Source organism: Amphiura filiformis, chromosome 5 (assembly GCF_039555335.1).
Source record: "Amphiura filiformis chromosome 5, Afil_fr2py, whole genome shotgun sequence".
Taxonomy (NCBI): Eukaryota; Metazoa; Echinodermata; class Ophiuroidea; order Amphilepidida; family Amphiuridae; genus Amphiura; species Amphiura filiformis.
The window spans coordinates 900,436-928,384 of NC_092632.1; the positions used below are offsets into that span (position 1 = coordinate 900,436).

The following is a 27,949-nucleotide window of genomic DNA, read 5'->3' on the forward strand; positions in this document are numbered from 1 at the left end:
GTATGATAGCAGGAGCGATATTTGACAAGTTTTAACATTTAACAAAATGATCTTATTGGGAGCTGGTAGACTAATGGATGAGCTTTGGGCTAGAGATCGGAAGGTTGTGGGTTTGAATCCCATGCGGGCACATTCCCTTACTTATTTCTCAGGTTGGGTTGTATGCCGGTCAGGATTGTGTTTATTTGTTGTCTTGTTTAATTGTAACATTTTGTGTTGGTATATCAGTACAAGCAAGCCCAGTATTGGTTCAGTGGTTGTTAAGATAGCTCTTAATATTTTGAGAAAATATCTCAAAACTTGGGACTTTATGTTGATGCCTATATGGCTAGCACACAGAGTATTATGTATCAATTTACATTTGTTGTCATATAAGAAAAACAAGTGAAACATAGTGTACACAAATTTTCTTTTCATCAGGAAGAGTTGTCAAATTACATGCACAAAACCTTTTTAGTCAGTTTCTCAGAAATTTGTTCGTTTCCAATTTGACAGTTTCCAATAATTGACTTCTATGCTCATACATATAGCCTATACCAGGAAAGTTGCCTATACTAACCTAATGTATTTGGTACACTAACATCTACTTGTACATATTTGTTTGATTTGAATTGAATTGAAAATGTCAGTGCTATTTGAATTGAGTCATCTCATCATAAATATGTGACTTGCTGTGTATGAAAACTGAATCTGTCCTTTCCTTAGTGAGTTCAATAAGCTTAATGAATTACAACTCAATATGTAATGGAAATAATATTCTACATATTATAATTGTTCAATTATGCAGTCTTAAACAGACTCAACATTCTAATAGTTTAAATAAGTTTGGTAAATATATATATATAGCTCCATGATAAATTATTTTTAGCAAGGAACCATTTTTTCATTTTCAAGATTTGATTACTTGAGGCATGTAATAAAGAGAATTGTAGCACTTGTAATTCAAACTGCAGATTTCAAGGCTATTGATGTAATGTTACAGTTTGTGAAACTGTAACCAATAGATACATTGTCTTAGTGTAAATTGACCTCAGTGGTTCAATAAATTGTTCTCTGTGTGCTCCACAGTTGAATGGAAGGAATAGCTGCCTCATTTCTTTCACTTGTAATTTTCATTATATATTTCTATATGTTATCCTGAGACGAATACATAGGCTCCAGCAATTGGCATGTTTCAGTGTCATGAGGTGAGACAGTGGCTGAAACAGATAATTGTATCTCTATACACAGCCAAACGTTTGGCAAATAATTGCTGATCACAAACATGATCTTTTATAGTCCAAAATATAGCACATCGGACACTTTAAAATGCACACAATTCACTTGTCCAGATTTAAACTTGGCCAATACTGGCTGGATAAAAAAGGTTTGACTGCAGAAAGATTTTTGGGGCAGCTTGCTCAGTTATCTGTTGCCAGCAGTGGCATAGCCAAGAGGGGGAAGCTGCCCCCTGTGAGAAGTCTTGCCCCCCCCACTGTGGGATGCCTTTTTTGTTCTTTTTAGACCCATTTTCATCAAAATGGCTCCCTTGAAAGTTGCCTTCCCCCACCCCATTTGTAGATGCCCAACCTCTGAAAATGTGCTGGCTACACCACTAGTTTCCAGCAACAAAGGTAGTTATTCCTAATAGATTCATCAAGTCATTTTATAATGGCTCCAGGATTCTCATGTATGTAGATATTAATACACTACACATTGTAATAATGGTCACAAGGCAGCTGGTGCACATCCAACTTCCCTGCAAAAGCAATCTGCCACATACTATGCTAAATGTTCCAGTGATATAGAATAGATTTAGATACCTTTTAATGTGTTCTCACATTTGTTTGTAACAACTGGTAACAAGTACCATTTCATTTTGTGTCGACTGCAGACGACAAGTTCCATTTCTTTTTTAATTAAAAGAAATTCAGAATTGTACATTCTGAAAACCATATTTGGAATGAGCATGAAAATGCATTAAAATGAGTACAAACAAGCCTAGTATTGGTTCAGTGGTTGACTTTGACTTTTTATGTTGAAGCCTATGGCTAGCACACAGAGCATTAAGCTGTGTGGGACAGGTTGAAACCATCAGCATCACTCACAGCTGCAGTAACACTATGCTGGATTTCGCAGTGGCCGATTCGAATAAGTGCGTTTACGCAGTTGTGTCACTAGCATACAAACATGTTGCGCTTGTACGCGTGTGTATACACCTTGCAGGATTAGGTTAGCACACACTTGAGATGAGACAAACTATACATATGAGCTGTGACAAAACAGGTTGCTACTTGCTACCACATAATCTAATATCAACTTACAGGTGTACCGTCATGATGATCCAAAATCAGTCCAAAATCTAATTTATGATCACACTTAACAAAACCTTTGTGTCAGTTGAATGGCAAATACAATTATTGTATTTTATCAATTTATTGCAAGCTAGCGATGGTAATTTAGTATTTAAATTGAAATCACAATTAAATGAAGATGAACATCTGTGCGGTATTTATCATACAATGGTGGTTGTTTGCATAAAAATACTGTTATTCTGAAACATCAATGCAGATAAATGTCACCCTACTTTGCGGCGACATAAAAACAAAACCCTGTTCAACAGGCCTGACCAACCCAGATTTTACATTTTGAGGATATTTTTTAAAGCTGAATGCAAGTGAAAACAGCCATTTTTTTGCTTGAAGTAGATTGATTTTTTAGAATGAATTATTTTGGAAAAAATTTTAAAATGTGTTTGCTGATTTGTCAAGATTCAGGGTCATCTAAGCCTCTTTAAAAAACAAAAAACAATCCCGACTGACCTACTTGGTGAGTCCTTCCACCTGTAGAACAGGGCGCTTTTTTCCTCACCTTATATATTTTTGAAAAATAATTGATTATTATTATTATCAGCTGTGAAGTACATCTCAGCATATAGAATATCTGTGAGTGCGGTGACCTTGTAGGTTGTATAGGGATGTGTGTTTGTATGCAGGTTCTCAAGAGATAAAAGGTTCTTCCTATCTCTGCAAAGTGGGTTGACATTTTACTAACCAGCAGTCAGTATGGTTGATTGAAATGTGGGCTTGGCTTTTGTTAAATTATATCTTCATTTAATAGTAAAATGGCAGCTGTAGTAGTGGAGCATAAAATGTCATGATGTATGTTGATTAATTGAAGCTTAATTTAGTCAAATTGATAGATGCAAGTGTCCATTTCAGGTTCTCTACGTGGAGTTATTGAATGATATAATGGTAGAAATGAAAAGATGCAGACATTAATACATTGGCATTTTTGGTTTGGTAACTTTTTAACATGCTGACATACGTAAAATTGAGAAATTCGAAAATGTAGTAAAGTAGAAAAATATTTTGATTATTAACCATTTGAAGCCCAATTTTTGAGCAGGATCAGTACAGGATCACTTGGCGCAATTGAATTGGTGCATTTTGAAATTTGACATCTGACCTAATTTACTCTTTAATTCCTGAACTAAGCAACCTAGTGCAATATGACAATTGAACTTTTTATTTTTAGCAATGAGAGGAACAATTTGAGGTATATTACAACATGATACAACAAATTATAAATTTTGACCCAATATGACCTTTGACCCCTTGTAGGAAGCATAGGGGGAACAGAAAAAATGGAACCAATTCTAGTTTTATCATTTGAGGTGTAAAATGCCGAAAAAGATTTGTTCCACTAATGTAGCAAAACAAAATGCTAACTCAAATATCACCACATAGTGCCGTGTACTAATAAATATGCTTATTATTAGTGGTGTTTCCAGGGGAGCATAAGAATTAGGCTCCCTCACTTTTAATATTTTGGATTTTTGTCACCTCTGTACGTGACATTACTGCATGCATATTATGCTTCATTTGAGGTGAAGTTGACTTGGTTTAGTGCTGCTGTACATCTTTGATAAATTATAGTCATATTGTTGACAAAAATAAAGTGCAATTGTGCCACTAATGTGCACTTTCCAGATCCAGGGTATCCATGTAGGATGATTTTTTCCAAATCTATTAAGCAAATTAAGCCAATGTTAATAGAGCTGATTATTTCTTCTGTGTTGAATAATTTGTTGAAATGTCTTGATTTTTAAATAATTATATAATATTGAATGTCTTTGAGTGTGATACAAGAATATATTGACGAGATAGAAAAATATTGCGAGTGAAGACGAGTGCAATATTTTTCATCGAAAGTGCAATATATTCTGTATCACACTAAAATAAGCCATTCAATATTATTATTATTATTTATATCATCAGGCTTTTGCTATGCGGTAAGATGAAAATTTAAGCTTACCTAGCCACCGGGTTTAACCAATGTGTATTGTAAATGTAAGCTTACCTTTTGACCTTCTTGTTTTCTGCTCTTTACTCCCCAAAGACAATTTCGAATAATTATATATATAGGTTTATTTGTAGATGTGGATTATATTTCCTAAGGTTATCATCATCCAGAACTGCCGCGAATTAAGTTTGTGATTTTACTTGTTTATACAGTACGAAATCTCATGTGAGCCGTAACGATGTCTGTAATGTATTGTTGTGCTGTTGTATCATGACGCGTGTTGGTGCCGTCACCATGGTAACGCAGCGACGCAGACGCGATACGCTGTATAATATTCAAGAAATATTGTATTGCATCCGGGTATTTTGAAAATATTGTACAATATACAGTTTTATTGTATCGCTCAAAAGCCTGATACAAATAATAATAATAAATATTGGCCTTTCATGTGTATCAAACTGCTTTACATTAACTCCGCTGTCATTAGAATATGTCAACTGCCATACCCAGTATCCAAGGTATGCTCATAACAGCTCCCCATTTCACCCCAATGGGCAGAGAGAGGCAAGTGAGGTAAAGCACCTTTCCCAAGTGCACAACATGATGGTACTGCTGGTTTATCACAATCTTCCAATTGCAAGGCAGAGCCCATACTGCTGTGCCATCATGGCCTCTATTGTTGTGCCCCTTTAATATAATAATAACAGAGTGCAATAATTGTGCCACTAATGTGAAGCAAAGTGAAGGATAATATTATTCTTAATACATTTAGTATTTTATCTAATTTCTTTGTACGGCTTAAGGGCTGGGGTATGACGTTTGGACAGTATTTATTTTGGGACATTAGAGCACATCAGACATATCGAATTGCATTCTGAATACGAAGAATGTCATTCTGATATCAAATAATTTTGATTTTTGAAATTCGCAATTTAATACACATTTTATGGCAAATCATTAAAATTGATATTTTTGATATTTAACAGTACTTGAAGTAAACTTTATAAATCTAATGATATATTCTCAAAGTGTGTAGGTGGGATGAAAAGCCGACGATCAATTGAAAATTTTGACCTTTCAGTATTTAAGATATGGATTTTTTTCCCAAAACACCAAAAAAAATTAGGTCTTTTTGGGAAAAAATCCATATCTTCAATATGAAAGGTCAAAATTTTCAATTGACCGTCGGCTTTTCCTCCCTGCTACATACACTTTAAGAATATATCATTAGATTTATATAATTTACCGAGGACTGTTATATATCAAAATTTGAAAAATATCAAATTTTTATAATTTGTCATAAAATTTGTATTATATTGTGATTTTCAAAAATGAAAATTATTTGATATCAGAAAGACATGCTTCAGATTCAGAATGCAATTCGATAGGTCTGAGGTGCTCTCATGTCCCAAAAAATACTGTCGAAACATAATAAACGCTCATTTTAGATCCCTTAAAAGAACTTAATTGTGTATTGTATTATCTGTAATATAGTTAATGTAGTATTGAATTTATCTCGGTAATGTCTTGCATATTCTTGATCGCAAAACAGGTTTTTTTGGTTTTTCTTAATAGGGTAAATGAGGGGGGGTTGTGTATTGACATTTTGCGGTATATTTTGTTGTTGTTATTTTTAAACTTTATTTTGTTAGGACAGGGGGTTCTTAAGGTTGGTCTGAACCCTGGAATTATGGAAACTTTCGGGCCTCATAACTTCTAAATTGTTGGTCTAAAGTATATAAAAGTACCGTATTTCGTCGACTACGCGCCCCCGGGGGCGTAACATTTTCCCAAGGGGGGGGCGTTTATTAGAGGTCATTTTAGCACGAAAATTCCGTTAAAATCATTAGGTAAGCTTAAAAGTCACGCTAAAATAACGAAATATGAACTTTTGGCACTGACTTTTGGTTCACTTCGGGTTCGGATGCCTGATTTTCGCCATTTATTGCTGCTACTCATGACCATGTGAGCAACTTGGTAAGCTTACTACACAAGATAGCATGGAAATATCGGAATTTTTGAAACATCTTAGTTGAAAAAAAGTGGTGGGGGCGTTTATTTGAGGGGGGGGCGACTATTTGACTAAATACGGTATACATATTTAGAATTTCATTTTTAAAAATTTTGACCAATTTCACCAAAAATATTTGAAATTTGGGCCAAAATCGGGCTTTTTAATGATTTTTTTGAAAAATCAGCATTTTTAACCATTTTTGGTGCAAATTTCTCAAAGTTGGTCGAAATTCAAAAAAAAGAAAAAAAACGGGTCCTAGATATTTTGATCTAGTTTTTAAAAATTAATAAAAAAAAATTTGGCCCAAGAATTTTTTTGTTAGGATGCACGAAAAAGAAGTGGGCCAAAAACCGTTATTTTTGGGATTTTGTGCCAAAAATGGCATTTTGGCCCAAATTTGACCTCACAGATGAACTTATCAAGTCTTTGCCATTCTAAATATGTATACTTTTATATACTTTAGACCAACAATTTAGAAATTATGAGGCCCGAAAGTTTCCATAATTCCAGGGTTCAGACCAACCTTAATACAGGCCATCCGGCCTTCCGAGAACCTCCTCATTCAATGTATGTGTTTAATTGTTGTGCTGTTATATTTTATATTTGAATGAAATAAAGATGAATGAAATTGCTTATTTCTTTTGAATTTTAATGATTAGTTTGAGTGTTTTGAAAACATGTTATTCTACAAGTATATAATTATAGAGACAATTTGATGATTAAAAACTGATACGTGAGGCCTTGTAACATGCATAATTTCATGTGATATTTATTATGATGCAATAAAACTAAAAAGCATTTATTATAAACCTAAAAAATAATCATTTGAATGTTAATACAAAATACATTTAATGAACATTTAAACAAATTTCATGTACTCTAGCCTAATGTTGTATGTGGTTATATCAATTATTGTCAATTAATAAAAATAGCTTTAGTAGCAGGATAGGAGTCTATTTCTCATCCATCTTATGGAAATAAAATAAGGTTCAGGTCATAACAGGCAGATAATTGTCAACATTAATATCAAATAATTGAAGTAAAGTATTGTATTGTATTATCTTGATTGATTGCTTGCTTGCTTGCTTGCTTGCTTGCCTGCTTGCCTGCTTGACTAATTGATTGATATCAGTGTGTTTGTTCTGTTTTGATTCCTTGCAGGAACCTGTATATGTAAGCAAGTTAACACCTATTCTGGATCCTAGTAATAAAGGAAACATTGAGGAAAGGACAATTACCATTTGCAGTGGTCTAGACTTTGTCAACATCAACTATATGCACATGGTAGCCCAAACGCCAGAAATTGCACAGGTAGGTTCACCCCACCCACAGATTACATACACATGGTAGCCCAAACTCCAGAAATTGCACAGGTATGTTCACCCCACCCACAGATACAGATTTTGGGTTTGCTAATAGGGTCTTGTTGTCTTGCTTAAAAGAGTGTGACCCAATCGACACCCTCATCACCCATTTTTCTTCATCAAAACTGAGATTTTGGTACCTGAAGAAAGCTCATTACCCCAGTAAAATTCAATGCACAAGATATAATGTTACATTTATATGGTGCAAACTAAAATGTGGTTAATTGACGTAACCACAACCGGGAAGTATGTAATATATTACCGGGCATTGTTATACATGTTTTTGTTTCTCATGTCAAAACCGCTGAAACTCAAAATTTGGGATATAAAGAAAACAGAACATGAAAAAATTGGACCACGCCTCTTTAAGTGGCTAGATCAGCAGGTGGTTAGACTGGGATCTCCCTGTCAGTTCAAAACACTGTCAATCTGAACCCCCATCAGTCCTTGATGGGTGGAAATTCTCATCCTGACTCTATTATGTATAATTGTGTAAAGAAAAGGAAATTATTATTCTAATTTACCGATGCAAAGACTCTAAAGCATCGCATGAAAACAGAATCATGAGATCTGGACTGCCACTTGTCCAGTGAAAGATGATGGTTAGGAGTTAAAATCTAAATCTGTAACTGTTATTGTTAATTTATTTATTTATTTATTAGATCTTATTTTGCCTGGGGAAACCCAATCAGTGTAAACACTGTTTTTCATGGGTGCCCAGGGGTCAAACAAAATACATCAAAATGGTTAACAATTTACAAGAATAATAAATATTATATATTGAAATACATTCAAAATTACAAACTCTGGAACTAAAAGACACTTAGGTACAGATAGCAAATATATATTAAAAATATAAAAATAGCATTAAGATACAATTCTTTTAAAAGTTCCAAGCTTGGCTGGAAGTGGTGCTTTAGCAGCAGTTGGAAGGTTGTTGAATGCTAAAGCCCCCCCCCTATAACTAAATTTTCTACTGTCCGATGTGTTGCGACAGAGAGATAGGACCAAATTTCCCTGAGAACCAGCTCTTGTCCTGTAGCTATGAATGTCAGAAACAGTATTAAAAATATTGCACAGATTTGTGGGTAGACTGCCAGTAAGACTTTTGTAAACCATAATATTAAGGTGTTTCAAACGACGATCACAAAGTTTTTCCCAGCTCAGTCTTCCTAATAAGACATCAGTTGGAAAACGATGTGGAAGACCGAGAATAACTTTACCAGCAGTATTTTGAAGTACTTTCAATTTAGACAAAAGAGTATTGTTGGCATTACCCCATACTACATCGCAATAATCAAAGTGTGGAATAATTAAAGATTTGTACAACATGACAAGAGTTTTTGTTGGCAATACATTACGTACCCTTCTTATTTTATTGTTGAGTGCAAAAAAGCATGGATTTTGTTTTTTTGACGTTGAGAGTGAGATAGTTGATTTCAAGCCACTGAGCAACATAAGAAAATTTAGAATTCAAGATTCTGTTAAGTGTATCAACTGTCTTTCCCCTGACGAAGATAGCAGTATCATCTGCATATAAATCTACTCTACAATCAACACTCTTTAGGATGGTTGGCAAGTCATTGATATAAAGGGTAAAAAGGAGGGGGCCAAGGATGGAGCCCTGGGGACCCCAAACTTGACAGGGGGCCTTACTAGATAAGTGATTATTAACTCTGGTGACTTGAAACCGGTCAGATAAATAGGATGAGAACCATCCGAGTTCCAAACCAAGCACTCCGACACTTGCAAGCTTGTTAATAAGCACTTCATGGTTGACCGTATCGAAGGCTTTTTTCAGGTCGAGGAAAACAGCACCAGTTAAATAGCCTTTGCTCATATTATCTAGGAGGTAGTCGCAGACATCAACAAGACAAGTTTGTGTTGAGTGCTTAGGTCTGATAATAATCAATATATTGATCCAACTGATTATGAACAATTTTTTCGAAAACTTTCATACAAGCTGGGATGACCGATATAGGCCTGTAGTTACTTGTGTCCATTGGATCACCTTCCTTAAAGATAGGTGAGACACGACTTAGCTTCCATGCCAATGGAACTATGCCAGAGGAGAGACTCAAATTCATTATATAGGCCAACGGCTGAGCCAGGTGATCGTGACCAATCTTGAGGAGCTTAGGGCTGATGTTGTCGAGCCCTGTGGCCTTACTACCATCAAGATTACTTTGAATGTTAAAGTGGCTGATATAATAGCATGGAAATTACTATGTACAAAATTGAAATTTGGTTGACATTAGGCTAAAGCCAAGAATTTTCTGCTTTACAAATGCTAAATTCCGCTTTTCTCCGCTTTGTAATTTTAGCACATTTCTGACATAATAAAATTTCACAAGAATCTGTGAAAATGACGATTGCAGTATGTTTGCAGCCCGGCCAATGTGACGATCATTGCGATGTTGCAAAGTTGGGATGGGTGATTAGATTGGGTATCATGGCTGCAATGGGAGGTAGGACAGGCGTTGTACGGTAAATCTATGACGGATTTTACTTTATTTTGATGAATTTTGAAGACCCATTTCATTTAGTATTTTATTTATTTCTTTTCAAATGTATTTTATTCTTTTTCTAGGTCATTTTTGCTTATTTTTGAAAAATTTTTCTCAGAAATGCGTTTTCCGCTTTACCTCCGAATTCCGCGATTTTCGCGGAATTTCCGCAACGCGGAGAATTCTTGGCTTTACATTAGGCTTTTGCTTTATAACAATATATATGGCATATGGTGTATTAATTTATTTTGAATCTGTTTAATAATGAAACTTTAATGAAAGTACAGCTGTGCTAGCAGATGCTGCATAAATTTGACTGCTCCTTTTGAAATCTGCCAAACCCCTGTAGAAGATTGAAGACAAGTCTTATAGAGTATGTTTTTCAAATGAATTGGCTACTGTTAAGTATTTTGAAACCAATACTCCTCCTGTATATGGCGTTACTTATATCTTCCACAAGTGAGTATTTCAAATGGAAATTACCGAATTGTGTATTCTGTTTGAAACCCAAATGGTTCTTGAGCTGTCCTGTATGTGGAACCTTAAATGCCAAAAATGGTTCTACAAATAACAAAACGGTTCTGGAAATGTTAGAAAGAACCATTTTAGACCTGAAAATGGTTCTGGAAAGGGCAGAAAGAACAATTTTGGGGTTCTTTACATTTTCAAGAACCCTTTTCTCTTGAGGGTTCTACATACAGGACAGCCGATAACCCTTTTTTTCCATGAGTGTATAGCTAAATTGTCCACGGGCAGCGTGGATCTCAAATGGAATAGTACATTTCATGTGTAGCAAAGTCATTAGTAAAACTTTTTAGGTAATGGTAACTATTACTTTATCCATGCATGGACAAAGTTTTGTTTTTGCTTTAAAACTATCATTAATTAAACTGTAGCTGTCATGCAAAGTAATTGGGACATGTCCTATACCACCTGTTTATGTATTATACCACATGCATGCATGTCATGCTATCATGTGCATTTATAATATCCAAATATCACAATTATCATTTGATATTGACTTGATATGTATTAATTTTGGTTGAACACAAATACTTATCAAAAATTATTCTAAATTGCTTTGAATTCTCAAGATGCCATAGTGGTGAAACCATCCAAATTACAGTTTGGCAATACAATTGATTATGACATTTGATAATTAAGATGGGCCACTCAGTATATATGCAAATTATATACTATTTCAAACTCTTAGAAACAACTCCTAGAAACAAGTAGGGCCTACTGCTTATCAGGTGTCCGGCAAGTAATTTGGACCCACAATGTATTCATAAAATGAAGAAAATTTGAATGGAATTCTGAATTTTTACCATTGTAAAATTCATCTTTATTTAATGCTAAACATTGTGGAAGTTTTATCTCTGATTCTTGAAATGTGCATGACAAAAATATTTGCATAAATTATTTGCTGGAGTTCTGATCAAACATGTGGGTCCAATTACTTTTGGGACACTCTGTATTTTGAATGTTTCATGCAAATTATGTGTGACAGAGTGATCATTTCAACCTTGTCAAATGAAAATGAATTTCTGGTCCAAATGTTCATTCTGATGTGACAGAGTACATATGGTGGCCTATATACTTAGTCAACTGTACAATGATTTGCCCTTATGTCTTCTGCCTCCATTTAGTAAACCAGTTTAATATTCTAAATGACCAGTAAATACACATTTTATAACAAGCATTTCCACATGTGTGATGAGATCAAACTTAATGAGTAATTTGTCTCTGCTATTAATCTTGAGATATAGCCAATAATAGTATTCAACTTCTTGTTGTATTTTATTGTTCTGAGCAGCCCTAAAATTACTATATTATAAAGAGTTCAAATGCAAAAAACACCATTTTGACTCAATGTGATATTGGCAAATATAAAGCTATAAAAGAAAATAAAGCTAATATGTTATATTAGAACATAAAGCTTATGCTTTAATGTTAAATATATAGCTGGTCAAATAAAATAAAATAATGAACCTTAGAATTTTTTGAGTAAAGGTGTTCCAGCATCGGTGACCTCATTTGGAAAGATTGAAAAGAGCATTTTGCGTTTTGAACTCTTTATATCTCTGGAACCGTAAGTCAAATTGTGATGGGTTATCATCAAAATACTGAAACTAGAGCTACGTAAATGCCTCAAATGAAACTGAATTTTGATTTTGCCCAACAAATGACTCATTTTGCTTGATTGCATCACATAAGCTTTTAATTTACTGACTTATTTGTTTGGTAGATCCTAATTAGTTTTAAATTTGTCCATGGACCTCAGCATTATATTCTTTATTTGATTTCTTTTGCATATTGCTCATTCTTACTGAAGTCAACTTATATAACTTGTATCATATAACTTATATAACTCGTATATCATTACGACAATTTTAGTACAATGTCACAATTTTAATGGGTAGATTTCATTTGGGCCATCTATTGCATTCCTCTTAGATATTGCTCTGATAAAATGGATATATAACTTGTGATCAATGAAGTATATTCTTGACTCTAAGGTACTACTTTTTGTGGGACATAAAGTATGTTGAAAATTAATTCCTTTGTTTATTTGATTGCTATTTTGCAGGTCTGGTTTGATGGACTGCTCAAAGTCACACACAATTTCAAAGCTAACAATGTGTGCCCTATGACAAGCCTTATGAAACAGTAAGTATAGCTCCGTGGGAGGGGTGGGAGTGTTCTGTGTGCCCTATGACAAGCCTTATGAAACAGTAAGTATAGCTCCGTGGGAAGGGTGGTGGTGTTCTGTGTGCCCTATGACAAGCCTTATGAAACAGTAAGTATAGCTCCGTGGGAAGGGTGGCGGTGTTCTGTGTGCCCTATGACAAGCCTTATGAAACAGTAAGTATAGCTCAAGGGGAGGGGTGGGAGTGTTCTGTGTGCCCTATCACAAGGCTTATGAAGCAGTAAGTATAGCTGTGGGGGAGGGGTGGGAGTATTCTGTGTGCCCTATGACAAGCCTTATGAAACAGTAAGTACTCCATGGGAGGGGTGGGAGTGTTCTGTGTGCCTTATGACAAACCTTATGAAACAGTAGGTACAGCTCCGTGGGAGGGGTGGTGGTGTTCTGTGTGCCTTATGACAAGCCTTATGAAACAGTAAGTAGGCCTATATAGCTCCATGGGAGGGGTGTTGTTGTTCTGTGTACCCTATGACAAGCCTTATGAAACAGTAGTATAGCTCTAGTGGTGGGGGTGGGCGCTTTTGTGTGGTGTGCCCTATGACAATCCTTATGAAACAGTAAACATAGCTCTGGGGGAGTGTTGGGGTGTTCTGTGCACCCTATGACAAGCCTTATGAAAAGTATAGTTCCAGGGGTTTCTTAGTAGAAATGAGGGTTATGGGATCTCCAGCAGATTCTGGGTGCATTTTCAGCCATTTGGTTTTGATTTGAGATCCATTTTTAGCCATTTTGGTTTATTGATAACCCTAATGTCATGAACATTTGGTTTAAGACAGAAATATTTTTTACCCATAGGCTTATTGTGTCACTGTTTGTTATTGGGAATACAAGAAACCACAAAATTGCTCTGATTAGTTCAAATCATGAAAAGCGAATACAGCTAAAATATTCAGCGAAACCGTACTCACAGCTTGTTTAACACTGGGATATGATATGATATTATACAGTTACATGACTGAAGTTTTTCACAACACTGTCTCCTTAGGCTGGACAAATATATTATTATTTTGACTTCCTGGTCACATGCTCTTGGGGAATTGGGTCGGTCATTAGACAACATGTTTTATTTACCCCAGAGAAGATATCTTACACTTCCCATAATGCATTTCTCCCATTTCATTTTTCTATTTTCTGTACTGATTTGCTAAATTGCTATCTATAGTGCAACATGGGTCAATAGTGACGAAATGTACCTCAATGAACAGAGCACATCCAGATCTTGCAGTATATGCTTATTTCTTAACTATCGACCTATGTTTAGCCAGTTTAGCCTCAAAATGAAAACAAAGGAAACCTGTACAAATTTAGTAATTTGATGAAATGGGTGATGCATCATGTTGAAAGGGGGAAGGGTAAGATATCTTTTCTGAATTTACCCATCATGCAGCATATGATGTCGTTCAACGCAGGCATGATAAACAGTGGCGTAACTAGGGTTGGTAGCACCTGGAGCAAGAAACAAACTTGGCGCCCCTACCCTAACCTGAGAATAGCTTAGACTCGTGGGAGTGGGAATGGCATTTTTTTTAAGTGAGGCCAAATTTGGCGCCCCCTAGTGGTAGCGCCCGGAGCATGTTCCCCCTCCTTGCCCCCTAGTTACGCCACTGGTGAAAAAGGTTAACATGGTTTGAAAAAAGGTTAATCCTTGGGTGATGATGAAATGAGAATCAATTATAATAGGGACAGCCTGTAGTCCCGCCTGTAGTACATGAGTTCAAGAGAGGCAAGGTTGAGCGCAAATGTTTGAGAAGGATGATGTTGGAACAAATGAAATATCATTATCAAAAAAATTATTTTCTTCTTGCCCAAACCATCAGAAAAAATTGAGTCAAGTGTCTGAAATAGAGTCGATGTGCGAAACCGGTAGTTTCCACTTGGTTTTGCTCTAGCACCCAAAGATATTTTTGGTCGGGTGATGTGGGACAGATAGGTCAGGTGATCAGAAACACATAGATATCTTTGCCGAGCCTTGTACATTTTTTTTTGCATTTTGGCAAAAGTTATTCCCTAAACAAGGGATTTTTTCTGACAAAATGATGAATGGTATATTGTAGATGTGTTTCAGTTGTTTGCAGAGATTGTTCATATAACAGCAAGAAAGGCTGATAATGTTGTGAAAGGCAGTGAATGTGGTCTATTGAACATTTTAGAGATTAAACCTTGGAACAAGCTGCAGATATGAGAGTAGTGTCACGTTACATTATTTTTAGAAATATGATTTCAAGAGAACTTGAAAAGGATTCAGATTGGACGATAGAATCATTGTCTGACAGACCACAAGAAAAGCTTAAAATAGAATGAAGCACAGCAGACACCATCCCATCATGCATTGTGTCTTAAAGACCAGCACATAATTTGATTTGCCAAATTGAGACAGTTATTCTGATTATCTTGCACTTCCTGCAATGCATTTCTTCCCTGTACTGATTTGTAATAACATGACCCATGAAGTGCAAGATATCTTATTTGGTTTAATATACTTTCAAAATGTATAACGGAATATGCCGATGTTCTATAAGCAAGCAAGGGCTACCTTCTAAAGCAGGGGTCTAGCAAAATTTTCTGCTGCAGCATTCAAGGGTCATTCAGTGATGTAAAGAATAGAGATTTCTTGCAATGCACCATGGGAAATCTTGATTTTCTGCTGTAGCATTCAAGAGTCAGTGATGTAAAGAATAGAGATTTCTTGCAGTGCACCATGGGAAATCTTGATTTTCTGCTGTAGCATTCAAGGGTCAGTGATGTAAAGAATACAGATTTCTTGCAATGGACCATGGGAAATCTTGATTTTCTGCTGTAGCATTCAAGGGTCAGTGATGTAAAGAATATAGATTTCTTGCAGTGCACCATGGGAAATCTTGATTTTCTGCTGCAGCATACAAGGGCCAGTGGTGTAATGCACTATGGGAAATCTTGATTTTCTGCTGTAGCATTCAAGGGTCAGTGATGTAAAGAATATAGATTTCTTGCAGTGCACCATGGGAAATCTTGATTTTCTGCTGCAGCATACAAGGGCCAGTGGTGTAATGCACTATGGGAAATCTTGATTTTCTGCTGCAGCATTCAAGGGTCAGTGATGTAAAGAATAGAGATTGTGTGTGTGAATGTCAAGTTAAGAATAGAATGATTTGTGTTTGTATTTGTATTTTTAGTTACTGAAGTCACCAGTCTGTTGTCCAGATAGCCTTTAGTGATGGATTTTAATCAAAGTTTTGAAAAGAATCCAATTAATGCATGAAGTGGTGAAGGTATATTTAAAGCAAAAGGCTTTATAAAATATTAATGAATAATGTCAGCATTGGTAAAATATATTTGTGAATGTGGGATCTAATTTCATCAGATTTGTTGTTTGCATGATGAAGACAGAATAAATGCAATACTTTTACTGAGTAGGCTGCAGTTTTTCATGCTCTAATTTTGCATTGCATCGGAATAACATTCTAGCATGTGGTGACCAACAAATTTAATAAGACAGACTTTATAAAATAAAAGCTAGGTGGGTAATGCAGTAGAAAACCATTCATATTGGATTGTCATGATTGGGCACCAAAATGCAAAAATCAACTGATTTGGTTATCAGCAAAATCATATATTACTTTGGGGATTAAAACAAGCACAAACTTACAGAAAGAACAAGAATGTTAAGTTTCTGATGTGCATGACGAAATAAGCCGGGGTACTTTATTTCCTTGAGAAATTACCCAAACATGGTGAAGTGGCCTTCTCCAATTTAATTCATTGAGAAATTACCCAAACATGGTGGAAGTGGCCTTCTCCAATTTAATTCATTGCTGATATTTCAGTCCACATGGGGGACATCCATCGTATTATGTTTTTGTTTTATAATGCAGGGATCTATAATTATAAAATCCTCTCCATTGTTATAGGATTGAATGCTACATTGCTATGATGGCAGCTCATATAAATCAAAATAAAATACATGAAACAGGAACTCTTCGAGTCCAACCATGATATATGTACCATTTGATGTTTTTAAATACCAAATATAGTCCTATAGTTATTCTGCTGCACAAGTAGCATGTCAGAATTCCTTTATTGGTCTTGATTAGGTGTGGAGTGTTTCTGATGCATATAAAGAACCATGGTATATTTTTGTACTAAAAATTAAAATCGGATATTTTTCTGGCTAAAATGTTGTTTGTGTGCATGTTTGGTGAGAATAAGTTGAAATTCAACTAGTTGCCATGGGCACATAGGGCTATTCCATTTTAAGTACACACTACCCTTATGGAAGAATTTGGTTATATCTTCCACAGGGGGAGCATGAATTTGAAATGGAATTAGCACATTTACTTTAAAACTATCCCTCCCTTGGTGAAGATTCAGGTGGAATCATTTTAGAAGGTGTATGAAATACAAATGGAGCTGCCTAATGTGTTTATTTCATTTGAAATTCAAATGGAATAGCCCTAAATAGCACCTGTTTTTATGTTTTGTAGGTCATATTTTATGATAGTCCCCAGTTTCTCTCCCTCCCATATTGTGTACATTTCATCAAGTATTATTTCAAAGGGTTTGTGCCAGAAGGTCCTATCTGCAATAGCTGTATTATGTATTATACACACATAACACCTGGGAGCTTTTGCTAATGGGACCTTCTTGTTAGCCCCTTGATTATTTGTTTCATCCCACATCACACACACAGAGAAGATCCCAGAATCCTTTGCATCATGACGCATCACCTCATTAAGCAAATGACACAATTCTATTACTTTGTACAGGTTCCGTATATACTGGCTACACATGGGTCAATAGTCAAGAAATAAACATATTTTGCAAGGTCTGGATGTGTTTTGTTCATTGAGGTACATTTTGTCACTATCGACCCATGTTACACAAGATAGCAAATCAGCACAGAAAATTGAAATAGGAGAAATGCATTATGGGATAACTAATACACATTTGCTTTGATCTACTTTGTTTACAGCTGGATGAGAATCTGTTTCCAAGTGAATCCTAATGGCAAAATTCCCGTCAGGAATCTCACCAGAACATTTGTATCGGGCAAGACAGAGAAAATTGTGTTCAAATCACTAGAAGAGCTGGGAATGCCCTACGGAAAAGTAAGTAGTGTAATCAAAACAGGCACACAAATCATTATGTCTTCGCAAAAGTAATAAAATACCTCTTGTTGGCTTCAAATGAAGATGATATGTTTGTGGAAGGATTTTAAAGCACCATTCAGAGATTTATCAGTCACTCTCGAGACGTGAACTACGCTATTCCCCACACTTGTCATTGTTTTGTATGTTTAGAATATTTGCTAATGTTGTAACTAACCCCTACAATCATGACTATGAATATGCTAGATCTTAGAACTTTGTCCCCAGGGTCAAGATATGCCATGGGAATCCAAAATAACATTTCTTTGTAGTGATACAATGTCATCATTCATTTCTGTTATTACTTTCTCTGTAATACAATTGCTGGTCACTAAAAAACTTAAGACATTGAAATTTGTCAACTGGTACCAGTACACAACATGGATATTATAATTTTTGGATGCATGTCAAAAATGAAAGTAACACTTCAGTTTCTTCATATTTTGTTGATGTTTCTGAAAAGAAAATGGTTAAAGGTATTCTCCTGATTTATCGGCCATTTCATTACCCGACGTCAGTCAATTTTACTGATATATTTTGGTCCTCAGTGGAGCTCTGAATGTGACTTTCAAATAAATTAAACCATGTTATCTCTATACTGCTTAGATGTTTCCATCTTTTTAAAAGAAGGAATATGGTTATACATTAGGTAGTTTCTCAAACTTATCTGAATTTACCAAATTACAAACGTCTTACTGTAGAGTCATGGGATATATCAGAAGCTAAAAAAAATGTAAGAAATAAGCTTGAGATGTTTCCTGGATAGATTATTGAACAGTACAGCTGAAACGTGGGAGAAGCACATAATTAATGGTATGAAAATAGCACTTGTAAAGTAATTGATATGTGTGGATCCACCAGACAGACTGTCAGGACTGTGAAAGCTTAAATCAAATCTACAAGGGCATGCTAGCAAGCAACCAGACCTTCAATCACTGGCTTATACAATTATAGTATTGATGTGTGAGAGAGGCTGGGTTCAAGAGTTAATTATGCTATGTTATATGGCTACCGGATATACTAAGGGAAAGGTGTAAGTCTGTGTCGAATTTATTACAAGATAAATGGGCTATTCCAGCTGAAATCAATACACCCCCTATAGAAGACATGACCGTAGTCTTCTACACTGAAAAGTAGTCTGAATTTCAAATGAGGTTACCTGAATGAGTGTCCATATAAAATCTACACCCACTATGTGGGAGATTAAGGTCATGTTTTCCATAAAGGAGTATGGATTTCAACTGGAATAGCCCAATATATCAACTCAAAGTTAAGGTGGTATAGCACAGGCTCTGCGTTGTTTGATGCCTGACGTATAACGAATACCTGATACCTGACGGTATATTCACAGAGCGTCATGGTCTGTGCACTGAGCCATATCTAAGGTGGGCTACATGATATCTTCAAGTTACCAATCCAACTACCGTGGTAATTTACATATTCCAGTGAAGAAGTGTTGTCCTAAGGCTGCGATCACATAGAAGTATACGGTATTTGCTATATGATAAACAGTACGCTCATTCGATCAGGCTGAGTTCACATAGTATACTCCTATGTGAACTCAGCCTGATTGAATGAGTGTATATCGTATAGCCAATACCGTATACCGTATACGTCTATGAGATCGCAGCCTAAGGGTCATACCCAGGGAGGTACTCAAGTGTGATTTGGATATGGAGGTATCACTGAGAATCTGAAAGTGCAGGCCTATTACTATACAAATATTTCAAGTAATTTGGACCAAACTTTTTATAACTTTTCCCCCAAAATGTGGTAAATTGTGAACATTTTGGCTAATGAGGCAACATTGAGCTATTTTCTGGGACAAAATGTAGAAACAATTGAAAAAAATGACCCATCCATATACAAAAAGGTAGGTTGAAAATGCGACCCATGTTTGAGGCACATCCCCACTTTTGCACTGAGTGAGTACACACCCCCTCCCCTGGGTCATACTTGTTTCACAGTACCACTACATGTGAACATTACAAAAATTAGCAATAACATATAAGTAAAGCCAACCGTCAACTGTATTAGTGTCACTGTAGATACAGACAGACATGGCTTACTCTCCTCAATAATGCAAATAAAAAGCACCGCCATGTGATTAATGTGAAACATAATTGCACCTAGATTCTACAGGGATTCTTAATATGAAAGAAACACACTTAAAACATGATACAATACATCAATTTGTCTTTTGTTGATATGACTTCAAGGTTATATACAGATGTATTGTTATCCAATCAATCAGATTTATGTTGTCATTCAAATATTTAAAAGAAAGAATGAAGGCCTTTTAGTTTTCACATTGTATGTTTGTTTGTGTCATAGTGCATCTATTGTGCTCATCTTTTTTTTTATAAAATGCTGGAGTGAACAATCATTCATTTTAAAGCAAGTCTCCAGCAATCATAGCATTATGTCTTATAATGGTAGAAAAATAATTATCAAGCACGAATCACATGGTTTTATTTAAAACAAACTCATATTTACCTTAAAAATGAATAAAAATAGTCAGCTCTCAACACGCAGTACTCAAAATTCCCGCACCAAAATTGTCTAAGTGCAATGACGTAACGGTTATTTGTGCTCAGTTGTCATCAGCCTTCATTATATGTTTCACTAGCCTATCCAATGTTGATACCTGATGTTGATAGGGCACATATTTCAATTGTTAAGAAAAAGTATGCCAACTATTTTTTCCAGGATTGTAGGTGTTTGTATGAAAGAAATTGCTATTTTTCTTCATCTCATGAATTCAGCCCAAAATAAAAAGAAATATGTGATATCTCATTTTATCATTTTGTTTGGGGAAAATCTAATTTTGTCAGAAATTTTCCAATATTGCTTTAAGGTTGGTTAAGCTTGTGCAACATGATAAGCTGTCTGTATACAGTGATAAGGATGCAAGTCACAAGTAATACGCATATAAGTCAAGCAATCGTAAGCGGATTTCTCTAGTCATCATTTCAGATATTGCAATTGTACGTTGAGTATAATCTCATTCAGAGGCTTATGTAAGATTGTGTTTCTTATGTTTACGCTGCATGCATCAATTTATCTCAACTATTCTTTACCAAGAGGAAGACATTGTGATGTGAAAGTTGAGTTGCTAGGGCAACTGAACCTGATTACAGCTGCAGTGGCTCTTTATCTGTTCATTTAATATTCTATCTGGTGATTACACAACCAGATGCCCTTTCTATGCGGTGCCTTAATGGTTACCATGGTGTGCCCTTGAATTACTTTTGATTTTCCTTGGGTATAGAAACTGACAAAAAAGTTTCACTTGTCAAAACATTGGCATTTCAGTATTATGGTAAAAAAGGGATTTGGGTAATGGCTTCCCAGTTAGGTGACATTTGTTACATTTTGGAGATCCACCCTGCATATTTTGAAGATCAGCTCTGGGTTCCAGTTGTATACTTTGGAATTAATAAAGTGCATCAGGGACATCTAGGGTACTGCAAGGTGTTTTTATTACATGAGATGATCAGAGGCTTCATACAATCATGAAAAAACTGAAAATTAAATATGCCCAACTTTATACTGATTTTGCTCATCACACCACATATTTGATCAGTTACGTATGTCTAAAATAGATGAAAATTGTTATATCAGTGCTTGTATCTGAAATCTTCATTATATGTACCTCAGGATCAAGTACCACTTGGTACCTTTGGGTGTTCTTCGCTGCTCCATGAGTATACCTCTGGGTTCATATGATGTAGTGCTGGAATATGGTTGTGTACCACTGAAGAGAGTAGATGTCATGAAGATGTCCAAAGTTCCTTTGGATATCGTTATATATCGTTATATATCACGGTACCACCTCGGTACATATGGATTATAACCAATTGACCTCTAGAATAATACCCATTTATGGAAAGCTTTCACAATGTACATGCAATATCACTTTACATGTGACTACAAACTATAGTAGCTCTAAAAAAGTGACATGGGGGCTAGATTTGTTTAAACAATTGCTCCGTGCAGAGTCACACTTTGGTCCTAATGGGACCAGGCTGAAGCAAACTGCTCAAGCCAGGCTAAAAAACCAATATAAACATACTGGCCTATGTGAAAAAAAGAAAAACATAATTGAACTTGAGATAAAGAAGAAGGAAAAGATCACTCCCAACAAATCAAGTGGTCAATTTTACTGTCAGCCTTTAGGTCAAGAGAAGGGAAATATTCTGAATCCAATTGAAGCAATATTTGGGTTATTCCAGTTGAAATTCATACACCCTCTATGAAAGACATGACCTAAATCTTCCACACAGGAGTGTGAATTTCAAACGACCTGGATGGGTGACTCTTCCAAATGGGGTGTATGAATTTCAACTTGAACAGCCCAGTGTATGGCTACGAGGTATCTTATTTATATCAGAGGAATCTGGTTGTGTAGAGCAATATCTGGTTGCATTCTAATGAAAATGATAATCAAAAGCAGACCATACAAATGATTTTTCTTTTCTTGGAACTAAACAAGCCAAGTTGAGCAAATGTCAGCTATTGGAAAGTTCTGTTCTTTTAATTAATATATGGTTGGTTGAAGCTTTGTTGACTACAAAAATAGCATTTGGATACACTTATTTGTACATTAAGCAAGAAACAAAAAAATGACAAATACAGCAAATTTGGTGACAGTTTACATCATTTTATAATTGATCCCAATTCTATTTTCTGCCACTTCTAGGAAGTGTGTTCCTGCCCTTTTCTATGCACTAATCAATATAGGTCACAAGACCTCTTCATCTTAGGTTTCTGTAGAAGATCCCTGCATTAATCATCTTCATCACCATTCATATTGCATTGATTTCTAGCTCTATTCAGATCTCCTCACCTACAGCGTATGTTGTTTACAGATGCATTCAGGATGCATAACCCTTGCAGATCAGTGTTAAACCCTAAAAATGAAAAATTATGGTAAAATATTGAAGGGAACAAAAATGATAAAAAAAATACTACTTTTGTGATCCGTATGAAACTTGTGTGATAAATATAATCAAATAAATACATCTATATCTAGCATTTATTCAGCAGTTTCATATCATTTTTGGCAAATAAGTGTATTTTTTGTGATGAAATTTTTACCTACAGTATTAAGGTCATTACTTAAGCATGGGCAATAGAAGCATATATTTCTCTGGCATGGGCATTATAGAAGCAAAGGTGGCGGTGTATAATCCATGTAGTTGACCTTACTAATTGAGAGGTACCATGTCTAAGCTGGGAGATAGGATGCTTTCTAATTTTGCATCATAGATAAACACTCAAGAGTTAAGTCTATAGCGCAAAGATTTATTGCAGTCAGTGTTGCCAGAAAGCGTTTTTCAGAGAGTATATTTCACCATCCAATTTTATGGGGAAATATGTATCTTTACTTTCGACCATGACTTCTCACAAAGGCATTTAACACAAGAAATTATACTAAATTTGTACTCAAATAAATGGTGTTTTTTTATGCAGAAAATAAAAACATTGTCTGTAGTGTGAAATTTGTATCCAGAGGTAGCCCAAATAGGTGAATAGATGATGACTTTGGCAACATTAGCCGGGTGTGAAATCTCTGGAGGGTATGAGAGCGATGATCAATTTCAAAAGATGGCCAATTGGATTATTTCTCAATCTACATTACGGCATTTCAAAAAAAGAAACAAAGCGAGGATGGCAAAAATGTGTATTGCTAGGATTATATTTGATCCTTACTACTATTAAAGTAATTGGCTATGGCACTTTTGATCTAATCATTGGAAAAATATTATAGAAAGTTACGACCCAATTTTTCCTGTTAGCAGCATGAAGCCTTACGTATCATCTTGTATAGATTTTGTCAAAATGATTTGTACCCATCTTAATGAAAATCCTAAAACTACTAAGCAATATTGAAATTCTTTAAATTTGCAGGCTAACTTAGGCTGATATGAAATTGTTTATTGTGTGTGTGAAAGTTTTATGAATTCACCTCTTTTAGTTGCAAAACAAGATCATTGGGAAAAGACTTGGTTTTATGGTAGGCCTTAATATAAGATAAAAAACACACAACATGAAAAATCCGACCACACCCCTATAAGCACCATATATAAATGCTGGCGTATTTTGGGGGGGCTTTAGGCGCCAGCCCCGGGTCAAAGCAGGGCGGCCAAAGCGAAGGCGGCGGGAAGAAGAAGGGCAGCGGAAGAAGAAGGGCGGCAAAAGAATTATTTAAAAAAGAGGCGGAAAATGTGAAAAATTATACTATACATCAAAATGTGTTGCTTTTGGGGCGGTAGCGCCTATAAATCTTTTTTTTTTTTTTGCTCTTCACTTTTTCAAACGACCGTAAAAAAATTGGGGCAACCTTTTCGGGCTCTCGAGGAAGGGCGGCAAAATTGGATTTTCTTCAGCCCCCCGGGGAAGGGGCGGCCACGGTACGCCACTGATATATGATAGAAATTTAACCATTCACATACATGTATTGCAACTGAAGTTTTTCTGAAACCAGTTTCATATTTCTAGACCATAATAACGATGTCAAAAGTGCTATGAGACAACAAGCATTGCATAACAATTACCGCTGCCATGTGTTGACGTGAACATGGGTAGTGACAATAAAATTGACATACATTTTGACTGAAATAACCAATTTCTAAACTTAAAAAATTTATGTGAAGGAGAAAACAGCACTCGCAGTGTCATTTATTCAGGTTGTCTATGATTCGAGAAAAAAAAAAGAATTGGCAAAGTTGGTATTAATCATTTTGACTTTTATAAATGTGATGCGATCAAGCAAAATAAGTCGGATGTCGGAAATATAGATTTTGAGATATAATCAATAATAGTATTCAACTTCCTTTGTATTTTATTGTTCTGAGCAACACTAAAATAGCCATATCTCTGGAACCATAAGTCTGATTATAATGGGGTTTTCAGCAAAATAAAGCTCTGCGAATGGCTCATATAATGAGATTGAAAACTGAATTTTGATTTTGATCAACATCATACTCATTTTGCTTGATCGCATCACAAATGTGTGATGCGTTCATACCTTCAAAGGCTGCTTAGTTATGTAAAGTGTGTATGACATGATCAAAATGCCAATTACTTTGGTAAATTGAGGAACTACTTTTAGTGCATTTGAGGAACTATAGAAAGCTCTTATGGTATTTTGTCTGAAAGTCTACCAATAGGCTAGGGTTATTCCATGTGTAATCCATACACCCCCTCTGGAAGACTTACTCTTTCACACAGGTGGTGTAGTCACCCATCCAGGTAACCCATTTAAAATTTAAGGTGATTAACATGATTAAGGACTTCCATAGGAGGTGTATGGATTTCAACTGGAATAAATAGCCCAATTGCATCAGACTTGACATTCTTCTGTAGAGGTGTTAAAAGACAGCTGTGATGTTATGTAACTGACAAGAACACTCAATAGTGATCAAGGGAATATATTGATATCAGCTTTTGTATTTCTATTAGTGGAACACCCTCTTTTAAATAACAAGGAGGTTCAATACTTGGTCGTACTAAATATCTTAAAAAGGTGATGCAATCCCCCAAATTGTTTTTACCCCTGAGTTGTCAATACTTGTCATCAGGACATGTTCACTGTTGTCAGCAGGTTGCTTACTGTTAGCAGGTTGGTATTGCCTCCTTTCCATGACTGATCTGAAAGTGATAGCACCCATGTCACACAATTTACTGTGATTTATCAAAATTGTTAAAAATGTTCTGCCATTTGAAATGTACCACAATCTTATGTGAATTTGTAGAATTTAAGACAATTTGCTGTGTCTCAATTCATGTTCTAAATTCATCTAGGCAGGTCTACCTCCACATGGCCTCTTGTCATAAGAACTGACTAAGGCAGCTAAAATGAATGATAGTCATAAGCTACATACCTATGATATCTTTGGTCAGAAATGACAAGTTGAACACAAAATGTAATTATCAATTAGTTGCAGCAGATGTTTGAGGTCATCAAAGTGCTATGAGGTGGTTTCCTTGTCAAGAATGTCATGGCTACAGATGAGGAGCATGTCATGGGGATGAACTCATCTGTGATGAGGTATTGCTTATATGGAGCAACCTTACATGTAGATGCACAATACATTGAGATATGTCCTGGCTTCAAGTATAGCAACATAATTGCATAGTTAGACCTGTTTGTTTAAACCAAAGATATTCTACTCAAAGAGTACCAACTCAAAATTGCACCATAATACGTAATGCTATGGTAAATCTGCCATCTTCATTTTGAAACAACATGTTACTCACAGAATGCAAACAACCACAAACTTTGAAATAAAGTTTGCCGGGCCGAAAGTGAAATAATCCGGAGGTGCATTAAGTGGCCTGCATGAGCGACAAACAAACAAAATGAACATGGCCGAGTCGGTATATAGTCTTTAATTCTACCTCAATGGTTTAAATACATGCATACATTAGACAAATTTCTATTGCGCATCTATTGAAGGTATTCAAGGTCATATATTGAGGTCAAAGGTCATTTGAGGTCAACTTGTAAATAGGCTGAAAATACAAAATCTGGTCTCACATGAATAGTTCACATCCAGTTGCAACTAAACTTAACCAAAGCTGCATTACGGGAGCTTCTCGTGTAATGGTGTGTTCAAGGTCACACACTGAGTTCAAAAGTCAATTGAGGTCTACTTGTAAAAGTGACTGAAAATGGAAAAGAAAAGTTTCATAAAAATAAAAACATGTTTCACATGAATATTTATTATGTATGGTGTTCACTAACCTCCCTATTTCTAATGATTGTGCATCCATCATTTCAAGGGTATTGTGAAAAATCATAACATTTTGCTTTTAGAACTGAGGAATTTCTCAATGTCAAAAGTAGACTGTTTTAATTTTCTTTTGCGATGCCCAAGATATAACTGATTCAAAGTCTGTCATTCAATTTATTTAGTGCCATCACTTTATCTATTACATCTATTTTAAGAGTAGAACTGTAAAAGCTGGCAATTTTATTTTTGTTTAGGCTAGGTCAAATTCAGATCTGATGTTTAAATCAATAAAATTTAAGAGAATACAGTGAGGAGATATGGCAGAGACATAATCAGAACAAGAGTTCAGGCTTAGGCAAAAACATTGTTTGATTGGCATAATATTTGGATTTTTATATTTTTTACTCTCTTGTTTTTAAAGAAATCAATGTTTTGGCTATGTTCTATAAAGGATACACCACAAAAAACACACAATTTGGAATGCCTCTCAAAAAAGTCTTATTCTTTATCTTATTCCTGTTATGTTTAAAAAATACAGTCAGGTTGGGAAAATTTATTCTGATGCAGTAATAAGAAGATGTGGGTCTGAGTTTTTTAGGATCGGTCAGATTTCACCAATCAAACAATTGTGTTAACCCTATGGTATTATATCAATGCCAGTTGTTCTAACAAACAGTCATAAAAGGCAATAATTAGGCCTACTACATAACATACCGGGTAGCTTGGTCTAAGTAGTTTGATAAAGGCCCTGAAATGTTGATAAATCTACAAACTATTTCTGAAATTAAGACACACTTTGGTGCCAAAAGATGATAATTTGCATTATCATTTGTGACTTGGAAAGGTAAAGGTATTAAAAAAAAACATCCTTTCAAGTTATTTGTTGTATAAAAGCATCCTTTTAAGTTATTTGTATAAAAGCATCTTTATAAGTTATTTGTATAAAAACATCCTTTCAAGTTATTTATAAATGTGTATTTCTTTTTTTAATATCAAAGTGAAAGCCAAATTAGTGTTTCTATTTCTAGAAAACAAATTTCATAGCGAAATGACCTTGGCCTATGAAGCAAGCATTTTAATACTTGGGACATATAACTACTAAAACCCTATCTCCTGTGCATATTAAGAGGCTTATATGAGTTACATTGGAGCACTGTATACAGTAGATCCACTATATATAATGTGACTTGTTTACTTGTTTCCCCATTT

General features: G+C 35.4%; 1 protein-coding gene across 5 annotated transcripts in view; it reads left to right on the top strand.

Annotated features, from left to right (window-relative positions):
* Positions 1 to 27,949, top strand: part of LOC140152430 (1-phosphatidylinositol 4,5-bisphosphate phosphodiesterase beta-4-like) — a 184,642-nt gene that overhangs the window by 88,893 nt on the left and 67,800 nt on the right. For 3 of the 5 annotated variants that reach the window (XM_072174738.1, XM_072174739.1, XM_072174740.1), the window contains exons 5-7: positions 7,460 to 7,609; positions 12,760 to 12,839; positions 17,825 to 17,960. In XM_072174738.1, coding sequence (XP_072030839.1) covers positions 7,460 to 7,609; positions 12,760 to 12,839; positions 17,825 to 17,960 — 366 coding nt within the window. Of the gene's footprint in view, positions 1 to 7,459; positions 7,610 to 12,759; positions 12,840 to 13,140; positions 13,165 to 13,346; positions 13,365 to 17,824; positions 17,961 to 27,949 lie in introns of those variants that run through there. The other 2 variants (XM_072174741.1, XM_072174742.1) reach the window with 2 other exon arrangements.